The sequence below is a fragment of the Xyrauchen texanus genome, chromosome 48, assembly GCF_025860055.1.
Source record: "Xyrauchen texanus isolate HMW12.3.18 chromosome 48, RBS_HiC_50CHRs, whole genome shotgun sequence".
In the NCBI taxonomy this organism is placed as follows: domain Eukaryota; kingdom Metazoa; phylum Chordata; class Actinopteri; order Cypriniformes; family Catostomidae; genus Xyrauchen; species Xyrauchen texanus.
In genome coordinates, this window is record NC_068323.1 from 5486943 (window position 1) to 5511291 (window position 24349).

The window sequence follows — 24349 nt, forward strand, 5'->3', positions numbered from 1 at the left end:
TAATATCTACTATTCTAAGTGGGCCTGGTTCTAGTTTGGGTTAGGGGTCCACCCTTGGGTACACCACTGGATAAAAGTGCCAGAAGTGGAGAAAAGACACTTTGTTGACCTCCGAAAGGCCCCAAATAAATGTGAATGTTCATCTAGTGTCATATAAATGCCCTGATCGTACTCACTTATTACATCATGTGTGTTTTTCCAACTCTGTGACTCAGATTGCACATTTTATTATTATTTTTCAATTCTTTGTCCCCAAGTGGAGCGACATCTATTGGCCACACATTGTTATAGTTTGATTTCTCTTATTATTTCATTAATAATATTAATATCTACTGTGAACACTAAAATCATATTGCATATGCTGTATCTTTATTTTAAATTCACAAACACAAGTGATACAAAATGAGAGTTTAATTCATAGTTCACTTCAGTTTTCAATATGACATTTTTGTAATTATGGAGAAAGTTGGATTTTGGACGAGACAGACCAACAAATATTCTTGTGATAGTTACTGATTTGTGTTGATTTGTTTAGAGGGGAAATGAATGCTGATATTAAGACATAAAGGCATGGCTGCACTGTTCAAGTCATTTGTACACATCTGAACATGAAGGAAACAAACTGAACCGGTTTTGACCCGGTCGACATTGTTTAAAGGTTTGTTTCAGGAGGTAGGATTATATCATTGTTCCTAGTTTGGCCAAAGGAGGGCAATATATAACAGGTGGTGCCGAGTTGCCACTCCTAGCATTGAGAAGTCTGATTTTTAGCGAATCGGTTCTTTTGGACGGTTGGTTTCAATGAATCGGTTCAATGTTGGCTCACCAATTCATTTGAGATAACACGAGTGAAATACATGTTTAATTAAATACCGATGTCTATCTATAACGGTGTTCTCATTTTTACTACCTAACAAAGTTCTTACAGTCGAGCGATTTACAAAACCTTCGCGAATCGGTTTGACTGATTCATTCAAAAGAATCAACCGATTCGTTAAAAGAATCGATTCGGATATCACTGGTCACCACTTTCATACGCTTGAGCCACAATATATGAACGACTAGATCTGAAATGTCTATGCTAGATCAATAGTATATCTTATACTACATTTTGAGTACAAACATGCACTTTGTGTCTTAATATTTGTAATCTTGCGCGCATCACACGGAAGAATCGGGCTGCACTTCCTCTTGCAGCTGCTCCATCACGCGTGTGGAAACACCTTTAATACACTGAACCACACAGTCGGAGGGAAAGAGAGAGAGAGAGGAGGAAGGGCGGTGAATCGGTCTTCTTTAAGTCCTCTTCTCTCTCTGAATCTTTAGTTTTTACTCTAACATGGCTGCGCTCTCAGCCTGGTTCTGGAACGAGCGCTTCTGGCTTCCGCACAATGTCACTTGGGCGGATCTGGCCGACCCCGCGCCCGGGGTGGAGTACCCGAAAGCCGGCCACTTGTTCTCCGCGCTGCCGCTGGCTCTGGGGTTATTTGCGGTGCGGATCTTTTTCGAGAGGTATGATGATTCGTGTTGGATGGCAAACTGTATTTGGGGTTAGCATCTATTTGATCACCAACACGTCATCTGAGATGTAGATTGCTATCTTTTAAACTCGCATCACATGTCTTTTTAATCCTGTAAATGTTCATGCATGCATCCATGTTAACAGTTCTGGTCCAAACTTGTTAAAGAAGTTGGTTCCAGACGTTTGCTAAGCCCATTTGGGCTGGTTGAAAATCAGAGAAATTTCAAGCCTGCTAGCAATGAACTCCCAGCCTAATGAATCTGTCAGCTGACCAGCAGGGCCTAGATTTAGTAAAGAGGATTGCATGTACTGCTTAAAACTAGAAGTACTTAAAAGCATGCTTATTTGTCTTAGTGCATTTGGCCTACCTTTTACAAATTCTCTCCCACTTTATGGAGAGCATGCTTTTCAGGCAAACTCCCTTGATTAAGAGAAGGGCAGATAGATGTAGAATAGATATGGTTGATTATGGTATATTTTGGCTATTGTCATAAGGCATTTGAGGCACAACAATTGACTTTTAGGGTCATTAATGAATGCAACATTTGCTTTCAATTTCTCAATGCTTTCAGTTCAGCCATTCTTGAGTCACAATGGCATTTGCCTGTCAACTCGTGAAACAGGGGCGGTACTGGGATGTTTTCTTTGGAGGGGAGGGGGGCTTTTTTAAGTTTTAGGGTGGGCATGAGTAGGCCTGTTACGATAAGTATTTTTGTTGGACGATATATTGTCCCAGAAATAATTGCGATAAAACAATATTATTGTCATTTTAAGACCATTTTATTCCACTTATATAATGAGAATACAATGGCATAATAATGCAAGAACACCCTTTCAAAGAGCAATTAACTTTTAATACTTTTTTCCCGCTTTTTTCTCCCCAATTTGGAATGCTCGATGTCCAATGCACGGGAAGGCCCTTCTCCATCTCCAACTGTGGATTTTTGTTCCCAGCTCAGAAAACTGTATGAGATGGTTATGTTTTAGATGAACTTTTAGGGGTTGTTGTATTGGCATTTTCGTTGCCACTGTTCTTAAACCAATTCGATATACCAGCTCGTACACGTTAATGGGGGATTCTCTCAAACGGCTTAAAGCTGAAATGTTCCCACACTGGAGCTGTGGGATGAGACTTTGATACCAAGTCCAATTGGACCTATTCTTCCAAACTTTCTGGCTGGAATCATGCAGTCATCGGGAAAAACGGCTATTAGCCTCGAGTAACACGTAATCTTCACCTGTCGGACGAGAGGACAGAAGCAGCGCGGTTGTCTAAAATGTTGGCGGCATTAATTCTCATGTAAACAAACATGCATGTAAACGCAATGGACAATATCAAGGCCAGCAAAAATGATCATGGTCATGTCCATACGACACGTACGATAAGTCAATGACGTAATTATCGTGATGGGCCTAGGCACTAGTTTCTCTCTTTGTGTAACTGGGAAATGGGGTTGGGGGGTCTCCCTTGGTTGTTGCTCCGTCCGACTGCGGCCAATCGTGAACGTTTTTATTTTTATGAAATGTTATTTTCTGTTTTCATTGCGTAAATCGTATGTTCTAGGTTTATGGTGCTTATCTTCTTATGTGTTCCACAGAAGAAAGTCATACAGGTTTCATCATGAGGGTGAGTAAATAATGGCAGGATTGCTACTTTTAGCTGAACTATCTCTTTAATTAACAAGCTACTGATTTTCACACAAGATGAACATTAAGGCAAATTACTATGCAAGATACCCCAAACCACAGGCATGATTTAGTTACTTCTGAATCACAGCTTCTCTCTATCTGCTGTTGGATTGGTGCAGGAAGTGCATTGAACGTCTTGAATTAATATTTTAGATTTAGGACTAAGACTGCAGAAACATTCCAGAACCGTCTGAGCTGAACGATCGGTGTGTGGGATTTACGACAGTTCTCGTTGGATATTTAAAACCCAATGTGCATGGGTAAAACTAGCCTTTTTTTTTACCCATACAAAAAGTATCAGTTAGTTGTACCTTGGAACTTTAATATATACCATGCCAAATGATCACATGGGATACTACATAAAACATGCTTGAAATGTCACGTCAACGACCCATTTACTTCGTAAGCCAGGGTCAGGGATGTATTACCGACCGGGCCAATGGGGCCAGTGCCTAGGGGCTCTTGACTGCCTGGGGTGGTCCTGGGCTTTAAGGTTGCATGATCCAGTTTGGTGATTCCCCCCCAAAAACCCATCATCATTGAAAACGACCATTGTTCATTTGGACAAACACTCCCCAGTCAACAACTTTTGGAGGGGGTGCCCTTGGATATAATTGGCCCCGGGTCCTTTGCCAGTCATAATCCGTCTGTGGCCAGGGTATGTAAAGGAATATTCACGGTTCAGTACAAGTTAAGCTCAATCGTCAGCATTTGTTGAAGGGATAATGTTGATTTCCATAAAAAAATTGTTTGACTCTTCCTCCTTTTCTTAAAAAAAAGCAAAACTCTGGGTTAAAGTGAGGCACTTACATTGGAAGTGAATGGGGGGGGGGGCAATCCGTACACATTAAAATCTCACTGTTTCAAATGTATAGCCGCAAGTCCTAAACGTGTGTTAACAACGATTCGATTAGTGTGATGAAATCAGTTGCTAACCTACCCCTGTGTTAAGTTAAATCCAATTTTACAACTTTGTTGCCATGACGATAACGCCGTAAACCCTAAAACAACCATAAAAATTCATTTAAACAACATTACAGCTCAAATAATACACAAGTTTTAATAGAAATGTAATATAAGTGCTTTTTAATCAAATTATAAGCTTCACATGTTTTCCTTAAAACCCTCCAAATATTGGCCCCAATTACTTTCATTGAAAGTTATCTCGATTTTTGCTTTCTTTTTAATTAAAAGAAAAGGAGGGAGACGTCGAAACTATTTGTGGTAATAAACGTTATGCCACAAATGCTTGCGATTAAGCTCAACTCGTATTTGAACCCGGAACACTCCTTTAAAAGAATACTTTGGCACTAGAAAAACAAGATTATACCATGTAGCTTGTACGTTAATGTCAATTCCTGAGGGTTTGTTGATGTGCAGAATGATAAAAACAAACAAGAGGAAACTGTTAGAAGTATCGATGCGAGTCTCTTACCAATCCAGTTGAGCTAAACCTATTTAGTGGCTTTGTTTCTGGTTACACCAGTTTTGTTGAAGTTGTTTAAAATGGAAATTTCACTTGATTCATGTGTCCACGGCATGCAGCAAGCACTTAAAATATCAAGCAAAACCAGTCCAGAAAACTACTAGATGTGATTTAGTTTCTTCTTGTAGAATTATACATAAAACTAAAATGTAATAGAAGCTAGATTTTTGCGTTTACTTACTGTCACTAACAAAAAAGTACCATTTATATTTCAGTTGGTTTTGTTTTGTTTTTACGTGCACATTGGTTGCAATGCTTCTGCCAGTACCACGGAACACTATGTTAATTCAATGGTGAAAGAACAATGGAAAATGAAAACCAAAGTTCCATCAAGTAACATGATATCACCAAACCATTGCATCAGTTTACCACTGTACTTCCACTGTGCTTTTGTCTTGTTAAGGCCATAAGCTGGATCACTAAATGGTTTACTAAAATGAAGATTAGTGTTTTGTGTTTCTGTTGGATTCACATCTTTTAGTTATGGGATATACCATCATTTACCCTCAGCCTAGCTAATTGTGTTTATTTAGTTGTGGTACCACCTGTCACATAATGAAATGTTCATCTTGTGGATGAGCAAGTCTTGAGAATGAAGCCAGGCCTCATTCTTGTGCAAGAACTCATTGACTTTTTCAGTTACGTGCTGCTTTGTTGAGCAGGTTACAGAGTTTAGCATCACACGTGTGGTTTATATTGCGGATTATGACTCTCAACTCAATTGGGTCTCTTTTTTTGTTTTCCGTTGGCCTACTTGGTTTCGTGGTTGACGAGCATGTCAGGCACTCCACTGTCACGTTTCAGTATGTTCTGATGTCGCAGATCTGGCCAAACCTCTGAGGAGGCCAATTAGGCTAGTTGGTCTACAGGGGGTTGGTCCGGTTTCAGGGGGACGGCCATGAACAATGGGATGGTATGACATCAGCAGTTTCTCGGTCTCAAGCTCTTGCTCTTAATTTATTCATCAGTGATCACAGATAGTGTTGATGTCCTTTTGGCATTGTGGAGTTACACACACACACACGCATGTATATGTGTGTGTGTGTGTGTGTGTGTATGTGTGTGTGTGTATATATATATATATATATATATATATATATATATATATATATATATATATATATATATATATATATACACCACTGTATGTGTCCAAAAGTCTAAGACCACTAAAACATTGTATTTATTTCCAGGTTGACCATATTTTTGTACAAAATGTGGTCTCAGACTTTTTCAACATCTAAATTGGAGGCTTAAACATTCATGCACAAACAATCTGAGACATTTTATTGGGGTGTATCACTGCACTCTTTGTACAGTTATGCACACAACTGCTTTGTATCTGTTAATTTGCTGATGACTCAACTTTAATTCAACTTTAATTCGCACCACAACGATTACTCACTCTTATGCACTTATTCACACATCTCTTGTTTGGGCTCATTCGCTCAAAGGAATGTGTGAAACTGTCGTGCCGATAACATTAGATCATAGTTATGCTGCAGGAGTGAGTTTGGTGTTTAGAGATGGTTACTCAAGAGGTTTAGTCCTGGAAATGTGTCATCATGGGTTTCCAGGTTTCTTCCCTCTAGAATTCAGTCTGTCACTGAATAGTTAATGCAGTAAAGCTCTCCTTGAGTCTAGGAGACACTGTGAAGTCTTTGTTGCTGTGGGTTTAGCCAGGGGTGTAAAAATGTATTGATGCATTGCGAAAATCAAATGTAATGTGTTATGCGTTATTTCTCATCCAATATACAATTTTGTATCTTTTCCTTGTGTTGTTGATGTAGGGCACTTCTTAAAAATAAATGTGCTGTGAATGTAAAATTTGGTTAATTTGATTTCTAATGATGTATAGCATAATTAAGTAAAGGATTGTGATTGTTTCAAATCGTTCATGATGGTCATGATGTATTGCATCATCTAGTTAAAAAACAAAACATAAACGTATCAAATCGATTCATGACCAGATTTATGATTTCATGATCCATCGCTGCATTTATTGATGAATTCATCACTCATTGCATCATTTAGGGGAAAAAAGTTTGAAATCGAATTGTGGCACAATTTCAGATCTCATTATGCATTGTGGCATTTTATTAAAAACTGAAATGTACCGAAATTGAATCATGACCAGATTGTTTCGAATCAGCGCATAAATTAGGACGTTGGATTGAATCAGATTTCAAGATGCATCGCCTCATTTGGTAAAATCATGTATCATTGTAAACACGTCCAATTGAATGGTGACCAAATTTCTGATTTCATGATTCATCGTGGCATTTTATCAAAAACCGTGAACGCATCATTTCGAATCATTACCGAATTTCTGATTTCAATATGCATTGCTTTATTTTGGTAAATTGTTATACTGTAATATTGGATTGTGAAACCATTTCAGATCTCATTATGCATTGCAACTTTTATAAGAGAACATAAACGAGATGACCTAATTTCTGATTTCATGGTGTTATGCATAACTTGGTTAAAAAATGTAATCGAATCAAATCATTACCACATTTCTGATTTCAAGCTGCATCGCATCATTTTGTAAAAAGTCAAAATCTCCCAAAAAAAACAGATGTATCTTATCCAGTAAAACAAATTGTAATCGCATGAAATTTAATTGTGACCAGATTTCTAGATGCATCACATCATTTTGTAAAAAATTTTTTCTCCTAATTTGGAATTCCCAATTCCCACTACTTAGTGGGTCCTCAAGGTGGCGCTTTTACTCTCCTCAATCCGGGTGGCGGAGGACAAGTCTCAATTTCAGTATCATTTTGTGAAGTATCTAAACTGTTTGAACTGTTCTTGCTTGGGCTGGATGTGATTGTGCAGGAGTGTTGGTCATATGCTTGAAGCTAAATTGAGCCATCGACTGGTTACCATGTCATGCTGTCATAAATTTGGCTCATGTTTTCCAGGAGCTGTTGTCATTTTCAGTGTTAAGTACAGTAAAGACATTGAGGCATGCCGGGTGTTTCCGTCCACTTATGACATCACCAGATCATGTTACACTTATCAGTGACTCAAATTGAATTAGCAAGAAATTGCCAAAAGTTGTAAGCAGGGCTGTCCTGGTATGAGGGGGTTGTACATAGTGCAAAAAAAATGAGCCTGGGTGTCTAGTGGAGATGGCTGCCAAAATGTGTACAATTCTGAATCTCCGGTATGACAAAATCGGCCAGATCTGTGCCAAAAATGGCGCAGTGATGTAATCCTGATGAATCAAGTGTTCTGCTTTTGACCCTGTGCAGTTGTTCCAATGCCTCACTTCATCCTGTTTTGCAGTAGTTCACCCAAACATTTGAATTTACTGTCATTTACTCCTAATGTTATTCCAAACCTGTATGACTTTCTTCTGTGGAATACAAAAAGTGAATTAGTGTTCTGAAGGTCTTGAATGTAAATATGTTTTCCATTATAGTATGCTGAACTTTAAGCTGGCAATTGTATATACAGGTCCATCTTTAAACCCACCAAAAGCTCACATGATCGCAGTGACAAGGGCGTCTTGTCTTAAGAAAAGCGCTCGCTCCATGTGGACTCTGGATGTTCTCATGGAGTCAATAGTTTATGACTTCAGACATCCCACCGATGTAGTTCATTGGCCTGGAACAAAACACAGAAGCTCATGTGACACAAGAGGCCAAGTCCAGTTAAGATGCCTTTAACAAACACTAGTTGCTACTTGCACAGATATTTGCCGAGACTGGCAGCGCCAACCAAAGAGATTAACTTCCTGGCATTCCCAAACACCTTTTTGTAGAACATTGCAAGAAATGCATTTTGCAAATGTACTTAATTTATTAGTGTAAAAAATGTGATTAATAGGAATTACTTTGAAATGAAAGTTAGCTTTTAGTGTTCGAATAATCCGTTTCATATGCTTTTAGCATACATAAAATTCTTTGGTGATGATGCACAAGCTAATATTTAGTTGAAGCCTCGTTATGAGGGAATAGTGCGAATGCCTTTGTGTCAAACAATGGATGTCACTGTCTTAGCCTTGTGCAAGCCAACAACACCAGTGCTAAAACACTGCAGATGTTTCAATACTTGCCTCATTCTACATTAATCACCATTAGATGCTAAGTTTGTCTGTTTTAATAAAAATGCATTGGTAAAGTTAACTTTTCCTAGCGAGTGTCAAATTCCACAGCCTTGTTTGCCGTCTTTATGGGTTACCAGCGTGGTTTAACCTGAAGACATAGTTCACCAGCTCATGCCAATTCTGGATAAATGAACGGCTCAAAACGACCATTGTCTCTCATTGCTACAACATTGTTTAGGGTCATTATGGAGGGTTGCATTTATTAAGTTGCTCACTGGCCTGGTTTTATAGCCTGAGAGACGCCGAGTGATTCTCTTTTGTATGAAGAACTTTGACCGCAATTGGTCAAATCGTTTCTGTTATGAAAAGATTCATTCAAGTCAAGATGAAATAAAAATGGATGATTTTCTCCCCAATTTGGAATGCCTAATTCCCAATGCGCTCCAAGTCCTCGTGGTGGCGTAGTGACTCAATCCGGGTGGCGGAGGACGAATCTCAGTTGCCTTCTCGTCTGAGACCATCAATCTGCGCATCTTATCATGTGGCTTGTTGAGCGCGTTACCACGGAGACATGGGGCGTGTGGAGGTTTCACGTTTTTCTCCGCGGCATCAACGCACAACTCGCCACACGCCCCACCGAGTGCAAGAACCACATTATAGCGACCACGAGGAGGTTAACCCAACGTGACTCTACCCACCCTAGCAACCGGGCCAATTTGGTTGCTTAGGAGACCTGGCTGGAGTCGAACTCGTGACTCCAGGTGTGATAATCGGCGTCAATACTCACTGAGATACCCAGGCCCCCTGATTTTCTAAGATTTTTATACACATTCCTACTTTTATTGTGCACAATTGTACATTGTCCTCTGTGTACATTAAACAGATGAAAACCACTTTGCCTGTGTAATCTTTGTAACTACCCATTATGGAACGCCCATTTTTCATGATACAATTGGTCAAATCAAGTCCCACTCTACGTTTATTTGCCTTTTAATTTTCTGTTTAACTTGGAAACGCATCACATTACGGAAGTTTACTGGGTAGCGAATGATGTTTCATGTTGACGTATGATCTTAGTTGTTTGTTAGATGCGTTTCATAGAAAACCAACTGCTGTCTGATTCATAAAACAAGCATTTACTAAAGGAAATGGCTTTGAAATGACAATGCATTGCTTAAGACCCTACAGTATTTACTTTATTTCAGTATAAAATGTCAAAACTCTCCAATCTCCTTTTTCTTTACAACTGAGAACGGATCACAAGTCAAGGACTGTCTGGACTCTGCGCATTTGAGTCTTATTTGATTTCTATATAGCGCTTGCTTCGCATGACAAATTAAGATCTTTTGGATTTGGCCATGCAAATAGATTTCCATTTTTGACTGGCAGTTTGTGTCTTTTCCTTGATCTAAATCACTATTTTGAATTTGTCTGAAGCTTCAGGCACTCACAGACTCCTTTTGTTTTGCATTTTGTTGAGTTTTAGACGTCTAATGAATGAGTTGTCCTGCAACTTTAAAAAGCTGCTGATAAAGGCAATCTGAAAATCTGCTGAAAATCGTAAACCAGTGCTAGCTGAAATAACTAAATGACTTTTAGGATGTAGATCAGTTTTATAACATTATGATGTAAAAATAAATTATGAATTCAATTCTACTGTGTACTCATTGGTATTCTGATTAAGTAATTATTTGTAATAGATATATTTGAAGAAACTATCAAATGGAAAAATAAGGAGCATATTCTTATAAACTTCGGGCACTTTTATGTCACTCTGAACTGGATGAAATTTCTCTTGTCACCGCTGATTCATGTCTTTCTCTCCTGCAGGTTTATCAGCGGGTCCATGTGCCTCCATGCTTCAGATCCAGACGGAGGTGAGCCGCAGAGCTCAGCCTAACGCCGTCCTGGAGAAAGTGTTTACATCCATCACAAAGGTACACAAAACTTCAGCGGTTTCAGCCAGAGAGAGCATCATTTGTCCTTAAATTCTTCTACACTGCAAAAAAATATATTTTATTTGTCATGTTTTCTATTAAAAATATCGAAACTTTCTTAAAACAGGAAATATTTACTTGAGATGCAGAATGGCATGAGATATTTTGTCTTGTTTTCAAAGAAATCGAATAAAATTTGGTGCAGCTTATGCTTACTAGAAGAGAAAATTATTTGCCAATAGGGAACTTAAAATAAACTTGTTTTCCCTTTTAATCCAGTTTTTTTCTTACCCCAATGGCAAAATCTTTTTTTCTGGTTATAAGCATAAACTTTACTAAATTTAGTCCGATTTCTCTAAAAACATGACCAAATATCTTGCCATTCTGCTTCTGAAGTACATTTTTCTTGATAATTCTACTGGAAAAGTAGCAGTGTAATATGTTGGTACGTTGCAGAGATTTTTACATCATTTAAGGGATTTGGTTTGGCACAATGGGAAGCAAAGCCCCTAAAACCCCCATAACTGTAGTAAAACCACTGTATTATTAGTCATATTTAGGCTTAGGGATTCGAACAAAGCCCTGAAAGTACAAATTAAACTTTGGTGTGCAACTCTGCTCCACCGTTTCAGAATTTATTCAGTTTTAACTATCTTTTTTTCGGTATGGTGTGGGATGCCCAATAGTCTCTGAGCTCTGCTGTAATTTAGTTCTTAATGTTTTTCGAAACATCTTCAGACACTTTTTTTCAAAGTATTCTTGGTAATTTAAGCTTTAATGAAGCTTTAACGCTTTAATGAACGCCCTGTTGATCCTCTTCACTAAACTCTGCTTTTATGAGGCCATCAGAGCAATATCATCACCTTTAACCGAGAAACTGTTTAAACGTAGTTTGTTCTTCTGACCTGGTTCAGCATTACCAGACAGATGAATAGTTTTACCTTTTTTCTTTATGATAACCAAATACGTCAAAGGCCAGCTGCTGTAAAACTTCCTTATCAGCTTTGAAACGGAAATCTTTTTTGTTATGGGTGTAGATCTTATCTGAGAACTTAATTTAGCCATGAGAGAAAAGCTGTTGATATGTGGCCTGATTTTGGATTGGGTACTGCATTCACCTGTATCACGAACACAAGTGTGACATTTTAAAGCTCTTTCGTGCAACTGTCTTCCATATAACGTCCATTCATGGTGACCACAATTAGAGGTTGACAGATAGTGGATTTCGCCGTTACATACAACTAAAGTTGCTAAGGTGGGTGAAACTGTAGATAACCGATTAATCAGTTGATAGTTTTCAAAATGTAGTTATGCAATTTTAATTAAAAAATATTGAATCTGAGTAAAGTTTGTCTGGTGATGAGTCTTAAAAATGGTCTCAAATCAGAAAAAAAGAGCATATCCACTTACTGCTCCAGAAACGTATGTTTTTTTATATATATATATATATATATATATTATACTGTATATGTAGAAGCGTATATATATCTATATCTGTATATGAATAATCCTCCAGAGGGGAAACACAGAGGAATATAACAAAATCTATTGGTAACTATAGCCTAGATTTTGACCAATAATTCTATCAGGAAGACTCGCAGACTTGAGTGAAATTTAAGATGACATTTATTTGATGAATATAAAACAGAAAGGTAATGTCTCTCTTTGACGTAAGCCCTGTCTGGCGGTCCGGAGAAGTTGCACTCAGAACCGTCATATCCTGCCGGAGATAGGAGGCAGGGCCGAGGAGCAGGACCGGAGTCAACTGGTGGTGGTGGGGTGGAGGAGGTTGCTGTGTTAGCACACTGAAACGGCAATGTGATGGATTGTGAGCAGACTTATAAAGCAATGGCTTACATGTGATTGGCTAGAAGTTACCCCGCTAATGGTGCAATGATGTACAGCTGCTAGTCTTCCCGCTAGAACTATGCTGCGCTAACATCTCCAAAAAGCAACAATTGGAACCGATTAATCTGTAAACTGGTATATCGTCTACCTGTAAATACAATTATCTCTTTATCGCTCTGTGTATTAGTCCCCGGACACACGTCATCTAGAAGGTTTGTCAAAACAGCTGGATTGGGATGTTCGGAAGATCCAGAGATGGTTTCGACACCGGCGGAACCAGGACAAACCCAGCACAAGAACCAAGTTTTATGAGAGCATGTAAGTTTTATTCTCTTATTTTTATACGCTGCAAATTTATATATATGTTTTTTAGACTTATTTACTAGTAAAAAAAATATGTAAACATTCTGAAAAAAGGGGAAAAAAATGACTTCAGATGCAAAATGGCATTAGATATTACGTCTTGGTTATGCCGAAATTGAAAAAAATTTGGTGCGGCTTATGCTTGTATGATAAAAAAGGATTTGCCAATGGGATAAGAAAAATAAACTTGTTTTGCCTTTGAATCAAGTTTTTGATCGTATCCCATTGGCAAACCCGTATATTTCCTTTTATAAGTTATAAGCATAAACGTTACAAAATGTTGTTACATTGCTCTAAAAACAAGAGCTAATATATAATATAATTTACCTTCTCAAGTAAATGCATCTTGTTTTAAGAACGTTTAGATATTTTACTGGAAAACAAGACAAAATTACGTAATGTACTGTAAATGCAATGGTCCAGAGCTAAAAATACCATTTAAAACCTCCATAGTGAAAAGACCGACCTTTCATGAGCAACGAGGCTGTTAAAAAATGGGATATGCTGTTGTAAAAGCCACAAGCCATTGATTTCAACAAATAAATGGTTTTTAATTGCCATATTTCCTCTATCCACCAATTGCAGAAGACGCTGTTACCATTATAGTTTCACAGGCCACGCTGAGAGCGATCTAAATGGGCCATAAAAGAGTAAATACAGGACTTGAATTTGGAGAAGCGGGTTGTTGTCATTCACAAGGGAATTTGTTACATGTTCTGTCGTCATCGTGCACGCTTGCATATTTTGGAAGCAGACCAATCTGGTGCTTACGTCCATTCTTGATTTCATAATAACAGAGGCGTTTGCTAATATCTCTACTATGTTGCGGTTCGTCTTATAAAGAGCAGTTGAGTAGTTTGATGATTTGAGTACTTGAGTTTGTTTCGTCTGTAAATGAGTGTTGTGATTTGTTGCAGGTGGAGGTTTATGTTTTATCTGTGTATATTTACCTACGGGATCCATTTCCTCTGGCAGGTGAGCTACAGCTGTACGGCTCAATGATGAGTGCCGGTTTACTGAATTATATATAGATATAAATGCAATGGCATATGGACATTTTAAAGTGTGACTACTGTTCATAATCATAGCCAGATATTATATATATATTTGTCCGGTTTATCAAATATGACAGTGCCCATTATATATGACCACTGTTTAAGATCAGACTTCATTTAATTGAGTATTTTTGAACAATGATTTAATTGTGTGTGTGTGTGTTAGTCTACCTGGATGTGGGACACGAGACAATGCTGGTACAACTACCCCTATCAGGTAATGTTTCATGTAAAATGATATCGGCTTCAGCAGATGCAAATAAACTTTAATTGTCCATTTACTTTTTCCTAGAGTCAGCCTTGACTTCAGAGAGACAAAAGAGCCCTCTGCTGTTTATTTGACAATAATGGCCGGCTGACTCCAGACAGTTTTTTTTTGTCATTGCTTATGTCGTTTCTGGTCTTTAATATCTATGTTTGTGCGATTGTAGGTGCTGACTCCAGGCATTTATTATTACTATGTAACAGAACTTGCCTTCTACTGGTCGCTGATGTTCTCACAGTTCACAGACATCAAACGAAAGGTGAGTATTCACAGGTGTCCGTGTTTGTGTACCTGTTCTGTTGTCATTAGTCCTATTGTATAGTGTACGCTGCATTGAACGCACACAAACTCACTTCCTTTCTACCATAGAGTTTTATCATTTCACATTTTGTGAAGTTAGACTTTAAAGGCACAGTTCGCCCAAATATGTGGCACCATTAAGTCTCTATGATATTCTGTTCTCCAGATAGACTCGAAATTAATCCAGTTGTGTGCCGTGCCAGTGTCTGGGGTTTGTTGAAATCTCTGACTCGAAGTATGAGCGATACTAACAGTGACCATGAGTACAGAGTGCACTCTGGATGCAACAGCTGTCAGATGCACATGGCTTTTGTTTTGAGGGGGGGTTAGTCTGTTGTTCGATTCCTGGTAGCTCACCTTTCTCTTTTATTAATTCGGCTGCATGTAGACAAATAATGCAGTTTTTTTTTTTTCACTTTGGTGATCATCTTCAGGGTGGGGCGCATCTCTTTATCCATGATGCAGCCCCAATGTGCTCGTTGAATGACCGGCGTTTTGTATAATAAGTTACTGTCCTCAGGGCATGATGGTAACAAAGAAATGTTGTTCCTGTCTGTTTGGAGGCAAATGCTGTAAAGGAAGTGACACGGTGGAAACAAATATGCAAATTTCAGCGTATAATGTTTGTGTCCAAATTGGAAAAGTGCTGCGTTAAGAGAAAAAGCTTTTAAAATATTATAAATGGTTTCAGTTTAACTGAGCCTTAAATCGATGTGGATAAATATATGAATCTGAATGTAGTTCATTTGAAGTGGCATTTATCTCTTCAAATATCATAAATAGTTTCGGTTTAACTGGGACCTAAATGCAAATCTGTTATAAATATGGTAAGAATGTTTGGCATTTAGCATTAGCATTTTAGGTTTTTATTGGTTATTATCCACACAGGACAATAGTCATGCAAAAAGAATAAGCACTTAAAAAACAGTTTTGCAGAGACCTAAAACTAAAATTGTTAAAAAGCTAAAATCTTCATTTTTAGCATTTAGCATTAGCATTTTAGTGCTGCTATTTTCTCATTCAAATCTAATATTTTAAGCGTCTTTTTATTGGTTTTGTTCCACACAGGAAAAATGTCACGCTGAAAGAATAAACACTTAAAAAACAGTTTTGCAGAGACTTAAAACTAAAATTGTTAAAAAGCTAAATAATTTTAGCTAAAAATCATAAGTTTTAGCATTTGCATTTTAGTGCTGTCCTTACCTCATTCAAATCAACATTTTCAATAAAAAATACAAATAAATATATAAATATATATATTGTATTTGTAATGTACTTACAACCATGAAATGTTTGTATTGTAATTCTGTTGAATTGTGAATGTGTTTGATGCATTTATTTGAATTTGCATTTTGCATTTGTTAGTAAAATGTTTGTGTACTCTGAAGTCTGGCTGTATTTATTGAATTTCTTTTGTGTTTCTGCAGGATTTTCTCATAATGTTTGTTCATCATCTGGCTACAATCAGCCTGATCAGTTTCTCGTATGTAAATAACATGTTACGTGTAGGAAGTCTAGTCATGTTCGTTCACGACGCATCTGACTTCCTGTTGGAGGTAAGAGCACCTGGTTTACCTTTAAACAGGTTTTAAGGCTTTATGCACTAATTGTTTCCAAAATGACATTTTCAATGCTACATGATTGCTATTATATGATTAGTATTAATAAACAAGCATTAAACTGAGGGTTGATTTGAACTTTTTCCCAAAAATGCAATATTTAAATATTTTCTGATTTAGTATTTATAAATCTGGGTTGGCAACATTAGCAGTTTTCTTTTTAATTTAATGCATCATATATAGTATTTACTTATTGTATTTTTATTTAGTAAATAAACCATATTTGTATCTCTTATAGGCTGCAAAGTTAGCAAATTATGCCAAATACCAACGTCTATGTGACGTCCTGTTCGTGGTGTTTGGAATCCTCTTTTTCGGCACAAGATTGATCATCTTCCCCTTCTGGTCAGTATCAGATCGGTGTTTGTGCACATTCATTTAACAGTCAATTAACAGGTTTGGGATCAGTGGCTCGTTAGACTGTTGCTGAAGATCTCCTGCAGAGAGCTGAAACACGAACGGATGGATTCAGTGCACACTGAAACTCATATGATGCTTTGGGGAGGACGTACCGCTGACAGAACTTAAATACAGTCCTGAAAACTGACCTCCCCAATGCAGACGTGACCCTGAATCATTAGGACATTATTAAAACCACAAACTTGCCTGTTGGAAATGTATCTAAAATGCATTAATGTTAGTCATTTATGGAAGAGTTTATTGCCTATTTTTATTTTTCCTACAATTTTAAGTGATTTAAAGGGAAATCCCTTGATGCATGTTGTGTATTACAGGATTCTGAACACAACACTATTTGAGAGTTGGGACATCATTGGGCCGTACCCGTCCTGGTGGCTCTTTAACTCCCTGTTGCTGGTCCTGCAGGTGTTGCACATCATCTGGTCCTACCTCATCGCTCGCATCGCCTTCAAAGCCATCATGAGAGGAAAGGTCTGAACGCAGCAGATCCCTTGAGCTGTCGCCTTTGATTAGTTGCTTATTGTAAACTTCAAACTGTTTTAGCACAAGAATGCATGAAGGATCGAGGGAATTACAGCAAAATTGTATTTCTTGTAGTTACACTCGCTCTTTCTTATCTTTCTGTCCTGCAGAACTGGTTTATATTTTCCTTCTGTTGCTGGCTGGAATCCTGTCGCTGTCTTTCAGCTTCTCTCCCAATAGAGATCTTTCACTCTTTCTGCTAAACTCACTCGCTTCTATCATCTTAGTAGAGTCTTTCCCTCTGTATCTCTTCAGCTGTAAGTCTGCCTTCTGTTCATTGCCAAAACCGTGTGTTTACAGGTTCAACACATGTCAAGCTCCATCAACAGCATTTGTGTAATGTTGTCGATTACTACAGAACATTACATGTCCCTCTGAGCTTTTTAAAAGGCAAAAAATTATGATTACACTAACATACTTACAATGGAAGTAAACAGGGCAGTGTACTGGATGTAAAAGCCAACATACTGTTCTTCTATGAATTTGGTTTTAAGGTCATTTAAAAAAGCGAGACTAAAATTTCAAACACTAACTCTTCCTGGAGCTTTCAAGCTACATCCAGCCAACTTTGCACAGATCTTCAGATAGTTCTGGAAAAGTGTAGTTTATCTTTTCTAACTGATTGGACTTCGTATTCATACAGCGGATGATGTAAAACCAATAATTGAGAGAATGTTCAAACGGGCAAATGGAATGCTTGGGAATTCAAACTCTATCTGTCAAAAATTCAAATGTAAACAAACCCACACAAGATCTTTAACAGAGATTATTTAGCAGAGACGGGCCACTTCTATTTAAATTAATGGGAAAAATTGGAACGCCAACGGTCAATGGTTACAGAAAGTACCACTTTACAGTTAAAAGAGCCAATCAGCTGTTCGATACAGACATTGCCTGTCAAACAACTCGACAACGCGCATACCCATTAGCTATACAAGCCTGGAAAATGGTGTGTTTTTGCATTATCTGAGGTAAAGACGCACAATTTATTATACCAGTGTTGTCAGATTTTACTGCTGATTTGAATTATGTCCTTTGATTGTAATCGTCACCATCCGTTTTTGAGATTTCTGTCTTTTCCCATTCAAGTAGATAGGAGCTGCACTGGCATGACTGGAAAATAGCCTTCCGAGACCATTCCAAAGATGACTGACAGTGAACTGACTTGCTAGAAAGACTTTGACCTTTTATCAATCTATCGATCTGACAGTCTGTATGACTAGCTAGCTGGCGGTTTGTCTTACTGTAACATCTGTATAACCTTTAAACTTAAAACATTTAAGACAAGTTTAAACATTCAGACAAGTCTTTGTGAAGCCAACATCATAGTCTTGTCTTGACAAACTTTACCTATCTAGTTAATAAATATATATATATATATATATATATATATGTATGTGTAAAATCCAACATACTGTTATTCTACAGACTCTTTTGGGTTTTTCCAAAATTCTTAAACCGAGACCAACATTTCTGACTGTATCTTCTACAAGATCTTCTACATCCAGTAAAGATTGCACAGACCTTCAGACAGTTCTGGAAAAGTGTAGTTTATCTTTTCTAACTGACAGGACTTATTTTTCGTACAGCGGACATTCAAAAATGTAAAAACTCTTTGACAGAATGTTCAAACGTTCCAATGGAATGCTTGTGAATTCAAACTCTAAATGTCAAAAATTCAAATGCAAACAAACCCACACAACACCTTTATTCTGCCTTCGGTTTCTCTCTCTCTCCTGTCTGTCTATCTGTAAGGTCTGTTACAGTTAGCTCAGCTTACTTTTTAAACTTTCAGGCCAGCCAACATCAAAGTTTGTTATCTAGTTCTTACAGGTCATTACATTAATGTATAGAATTTATTAAGTTTATGTTTTTGTTAAAGTGGTTATATTACTTGTGCAGTGAAAAATATGATAGATTTGAGTTCTAAAGTTTTGCAGTGGGACTACTTGTCAAGCTGGATGGGCTTCCTGTTATTTGTCACTGATGTGACATTATTCTCTATATAAACAACTGTGCCTATCGAGTGAAAATTACAGGGTTTTGCAGCTTAACATGGTCAAACATATTGAAATATTCAAAGAGTTTATAATTTCATAAATTACAGAAATATTTGATAAAGCTGTGCATCAAGGTTTATAAAACATTTTAAGCTAGTTAACCCACATTTAGATTTGCAGTTGTCCTTTTGAAATAGTATGCAATTAAACTTTTATTGCATTGACCAGTTTAGTTCAATTTTAAGTGTCTTGTAATTTTGTGATTTTTTTTTTTTTTTTTTACTTTTTTAACATTATGCCAGAAATGCTGTTGATAGTTTATCTTGTACTGAACCTAGAATATTCCTTTAATTAATCACTGACCATTGGATAGTTATCAATTCAAGTATGCAAAATTGCCGATATGTTTATACATGTACATTAGATTACACCCAAATGATAAAGCGTAACTGTCTGGTTTCAGAAGTAAAGGTCCTATTCATTTAAAGACAGTCCAACCGTGAGGTCCGAGGTCGTTAATCGATGGTATATGCCTCGGTTAAAGCCATGAGTCCACATTATTTCAGCTTTATTGTTATGAAATTACTTTAAATTCCAAGTGAAGAACTACACTACCCATGATCCTGAAGAGAAAGATCCACCAATCAGAGAATGGCGGCAAACAAAGCACGCCAAAAGAGCTCTGCAGCGACTGCCCTCTACTACAACGGACTGTGTGAATGACAGTTTTCTAAATCAAAATGTATAATGTTGTGATTCACATCGGTTCATGGGTTAGAACTCTTTGATGAAGGATTTTATGAAATCCCCATGTTAGAAATAAATTGGTTTGATACTTCCAGAATCAAAACTGTTGTGCTATTTAGTGTACTTCAGCTAATAACTCTGGTGTCTTTTCAGGTGTCCAAAGATGACCGCAGCGACATAGAAAGCAGCTCAGAGGAGGAATCCGAAACACTAACCAAAGAGCGACTCAAAACGGGAACTTCACCCCGAGGAGAAAACGGCTCCAATGGCCATTTTGGCTCCAAATCTTGGAACCAAAACCACAACGACTGGTGACACTCCATGTGGCCTTGTGCACAAAGAACTTTTGTCACAGAAATATCACAATGGGACTCGTTCCTGTACCTCACTTTCCGTTCAAAACCAAAATGAGTAAAAACAAAACGATCCCATTACAGGATATTTTGAGACTGCTTTGAATTTCCAGGCACTCTTTTTGAGAGTTTGGGGCTTTATTTGGGTGATTATTACAGTGATGGACCGTAACGATGACAATGTGGCCACTATAAGAAGCTTGTGAAAGAGAAAACGATTAAATTAGTGATATTTGCATTTGCTCGTTTCCTTGTTTCGGGAGCTTTGGCGTTCTGCTCCGTGCTTCGCGTTTTACTGAAGTCGGAGAGGAGCATTCTCTTATGATTTTAATGATCAGATGTACTTGAGTTTCTATATAAGATTTGTTTCATTGTTTGTTTTGGTTACTGTTGTGTTTTTAATTTGTTTCCTGTTCTGTTTTTCATTTTGGAAACTAAATAAGATTATTAAATGAAGGCTGGGGCTTTTTCCTGTAATGAGATTATTTTTGAAAGCAGTGTTTTTAAAAAGAAATTAGGGAAGATTAATGCAAAGGCAATAATAAATTCAAGGTTCCGGTGGTGATGGAAAACCAAGACATATCTGGGAATTTTTAATATTTTGAAAAAGTCATAAACATGAAATAAATGGAAAAGTCTTAGAAAACTTTATAGTGAATATAATGAATTTTTCCATCTATGTTGAACTCTAAAATATCTGATTGGCTAGGAATTGCTCTTCTGGGTAGTTGATGCTTAACTTGTCAATGGTCTTTTCTTCACCATCAAGATTTAAAGTTAACATATATGTAAAAGCAGAAGTGAAAGTGTATATTGTTGGTTCTGTAACTGGTCACAATTTCTTTAAAATTGTCACCGTTATTAATCACCTTTTTTTTTCTAAACTAGTTCATTATAAATGGTAATTTTTAAAAGTATAAATATTCCATAATTTTCCATTATAATTATAAAAGAACTGCAGTTTTAGATGGAACATAACATGTGCAATCACTAAAGAAAATGATTTTGAAAAGTCCTTATCCAGTAATGGCGAACAACTAGAAAAGACATGGAAATTAATCATGAAATGGTGCATGCAAATTGATGAGATACACAAACACTCATAATCAGAACATTTAATAGTTTGGTAATGACTGGTTTACACCCATTGAATTGCACAAAAGGCCAATAAACGCCCAGACCCACCCTGTGGGTCATGAACACAGGTGGGTTTTCTGTTGACACACATCTGCTCGGCCACATAAAATGTCCCACACGTTTGCTTGATTATTTACAGCCCATCTCTTTTGAAATAAGGCATGGGTGTGTTAATCTTTAATTGACTCTGATGTTGTACTCCCATTCTGTTCAGCCAGCTCAAGTTGTTTCCTCTTCTGCATGTACCGTTGAGCCCGCATAACACACAGGTAACCTCCGTAGACCGTTAACAGCATCATGGAGCCCGAGAAGAGCCTGTATCCCACATCAGCAATGCGCTTTGCACCGGGCATGACGGTTCTGTGGAGATCATGAGGAATCTGCTTTAGTGCATCTTATTAGCAAAGACAGTGGAATAAAGGCCTACAGTTGGATGTCAAGTGTTACTATAGGAACATGAAGTATAATAACTGGTATTTTCAAGATTCAATGTTGTAGATTGGCAAGTAATCTTAGATTCACAAATAGATATGGTATCATACCAAGATAGAGGTATTGGTTTTACAGATTAATCGGTGCATATAGATGCTTTTATTGGCAAACAAACTTATTTTGGGATTTTATATATTATGGAACCTCAATGTCTGTGCCCTTCATAGTGAGGAATGGCCAAGCAATATTTGCATCATTCAATGTAAAAAGTATCGCCCAATTAAGCCGCTTTCACCACCTTGGTTATCAATTTTGGCAAAATCGCAAAGGTCCACCTCTATACCGTGGTGCAGTATGACTACCACATTCATACACAATTGTGTTTGAATGCTCATCTGACATACTTCAAATATAGGCACTACTTTGATACATATTCAGAAACATATTATTATCCTGGTACATCATGTCCGAAAACCATTTGTTTTAGTATGGTTGATGTCCATAAACAATTTTGTTTTTAATATGGTACATGTCCATAAACCATTTTTCTTTACTATGGAAGAAGTCCAAACCCATTTGTTTTGCTATGGTAGAGGTCCAAACCCATTTGTTTTACTATGGAAGAAGTCCAAACCCATTTGTTTTACTATGGAAGAAGTCCAAACCCATTTGTTTTGCTATGGTAGAGGTCCAAACCCATTTGTTTTACTATGGTAGAGGTCCAAACCCATTTGTTTTGCTATGGTAGAAGTCCAAACCCATTTGTTTTGCTATGGTAGAGGTCCAAACCCATTTGTTTTGCTATGGTAGAGGTCCAAACCCATTTGTTTTGCTATGGTAGAGGTCCAAATCCATTTGTTTTGCTATGGTAGAGGTCCAAACCCATTTGTTTTACTATGGAAGAAGTCCAAACCCATTTGTTTTGCTATGGTAGAGGTCCAAACCCATTTGTTTTACTATGGTAGAGGTCCAAACCCATTTGTTTTACTATGGAAGAAGTCCAAACCCATTTGTTTTGCTATGGTAGAGGTCCAAACCCATTTGTTTTGCTATGGTAGAGGTCCAAACCCATTTGTTTTACTATGGAAGAAGTCCAAACCCATTTGTTTTGCTATGGTAGAGGTCCAAACCCATTTGTTTTGCTATGGTAGAGGTCCAAACCCATTTGTTTTACTATGGAAGAAGTCCAAACCCATTTGTTTTACTATGGTAGAGGTCCAAACCCATTTGTTTTACTATGGTAGAGGTCCAAACCCATTTGTTTTGCTATGGTAGAAGTCCAAACCCATTTGTTTTGCTATGGTAGAGGTCCAAACCCATTTGTTTTGCTATGGTAGAGGTCCAAATCCATTTGTTTTGCTATGGTAGAGGTCCAAACCCATTTGTTTTACTATGGAAGAAGTCCAAACCCATTTGTTTTGCTATGGTAGAGGTCCAAACCCATTTGTTTTACTATGGTAGAGGTCCAAACCCATTTGTTTTGCTATGGTAGAGGTCCAAACCCATTTGTTTTACTATGGAAGAAGTCCAAACCCATTTGTTTTGCTATGGTAGAGGTCCAAACCCATTTGTTTTGCTATGGTAGAGGTCCAAACCCATTTGTTTTACTATGGAAGAAGTCCAAACCCATTTGTTTTACTATGGTAGAGGTCCAAACCCATTTGTTTTACTATGGTAGAGGTCCAAACCCATTTGTTTTGCTATGGTAGAGGTCCAAACCCATTTGTTTTGCTATGGTAGAGGTCCAAATCCATTTGTTTTGCTATGGTAGAGGTCCAAACCCATTTGTTTTACTATGGAAGAAGTCCAAACCCATTTGTTTTGCTATGGTAGAGGTCCAAACCCATTTGTTTTACTATGGTAGAGGTCCAAACCCATTTGTTTTGCTATGGAAGAAGTCCAAACCAATTTGTTTTACCTTGCTATAAATCCAAAAGCCATGTGTTTACCATGGTACGTGTACAAAACCATGTTATCTTTTACGTTTTACCATGGTACATGTGAAAAATAACGTTTTTATCATGGTGCATATATATATATAAACATCATGTTATTACAATGACACATGAAACATTATAATACTATATAGTACTTATTGCTAATTAATATTAGTTTTATTTCGCTGTAGTTTTTGAGAAATGTGTATCTCTGCTTTATAATCTGAACTACTACTCTAATTGTTCCACTTAAAAAGGTCAGCAAACAGCCTATATGCATCTTTATTCTACATAAACACCATAACTCTAAAGTCATAACTAGATTAGCATAACTTAAGTTTCATAAAAAAGTGGGCTTTTTACCTGTTTAATTTCCAATTCAAAACCTCCGGAAATACTGCTGTGCTTTCAATGTCAGATGCGTGTGGGTTATGTGCGCATGCGCGTTTCATTTCGTAACTCTATGGGAAACCAGAAGGGACAAATGTCGTTTGCGTTACCCCTAACTTCACAAACAAGCTTTATTATTTTAGTCACTCAGATACAGCGCTGGAAAAAAACAAGAGACAACTGCAAATTTATTATTTTCTCTGGATATACTATTTATAGGTGTGTGTTTGAGTAAAATGAATATATTCTATAAAGTACTGACTACATTTC

At 37.4% G+C, this 24349-nt stretch overlaps 2 protein-coding genes across 3 annotated transcripts; one reads left to right on the forward strand and one right to left on the reverse strand.

Annotated features, from left to right (window-relative positions):
* Positions 1-1057: 1057 nt before the first annotated feature.
* Positions 1058-20660, forward strand: LOC127639704 (ceramide synthase 5-like). 2 transcript variants are annotated; one of them, XM_052121873.1, is made up of 11 exons: positions 1058-1512; positions 4861-4868; positions 10594-10691; positions 12727-12857; positions 13820-13877; positions 14124-14174; positions 14389-14481; positions 15950-16078; positions 16380-16486; positions 16876-17032; positions 19984-20660. In XM_052121873.1, the coding sequence occupies exons 1-11, from the start codon at positions 1340-1342 to the stop codon at positions 20143-20145; spliced, it is 1167 nt and encodes a 388-aa protein (XP_051977833.1). In that variant the 5' UTR covers positions 1058-1339; the 3' UTR covers positions 20146-20660. The 2 variants fall into 2 exon arrangements, with proteins under 2 accessions (XP_051977833.1, XP_051977832.1); XM_052121872.1 differs by lacking the exons at positions 1058-1512; positions 4861-4868 and having other exon boundaries at positions 10551-10691.
* Positions 20661-21274: 614 nt separating this feature from the next.
* LOC127639980 (cytochrome c oxidase assembly protein COX14 homolog) lies at positions 21275-24146 on the reverse strand. The gene is made up of 2 exons (XM_052122342.1): positions 24053-24146; positions 21275-21680 (listed from the first exon to the last, which is right to left on the reverse strand). Exons 1-2 carry the CDS (start codon positions 24139-24141, stop codon positions 21491-21493), a joined length of 279 nt encoding a protein of 92 aa, XP_051978302.1. The 5' UTR covers positions 24142-24146; the 3' UTR covers positions 21275-21490.
* Between the last annotated feature and the right edge of the window lie 203 nt (positions 24147-24349).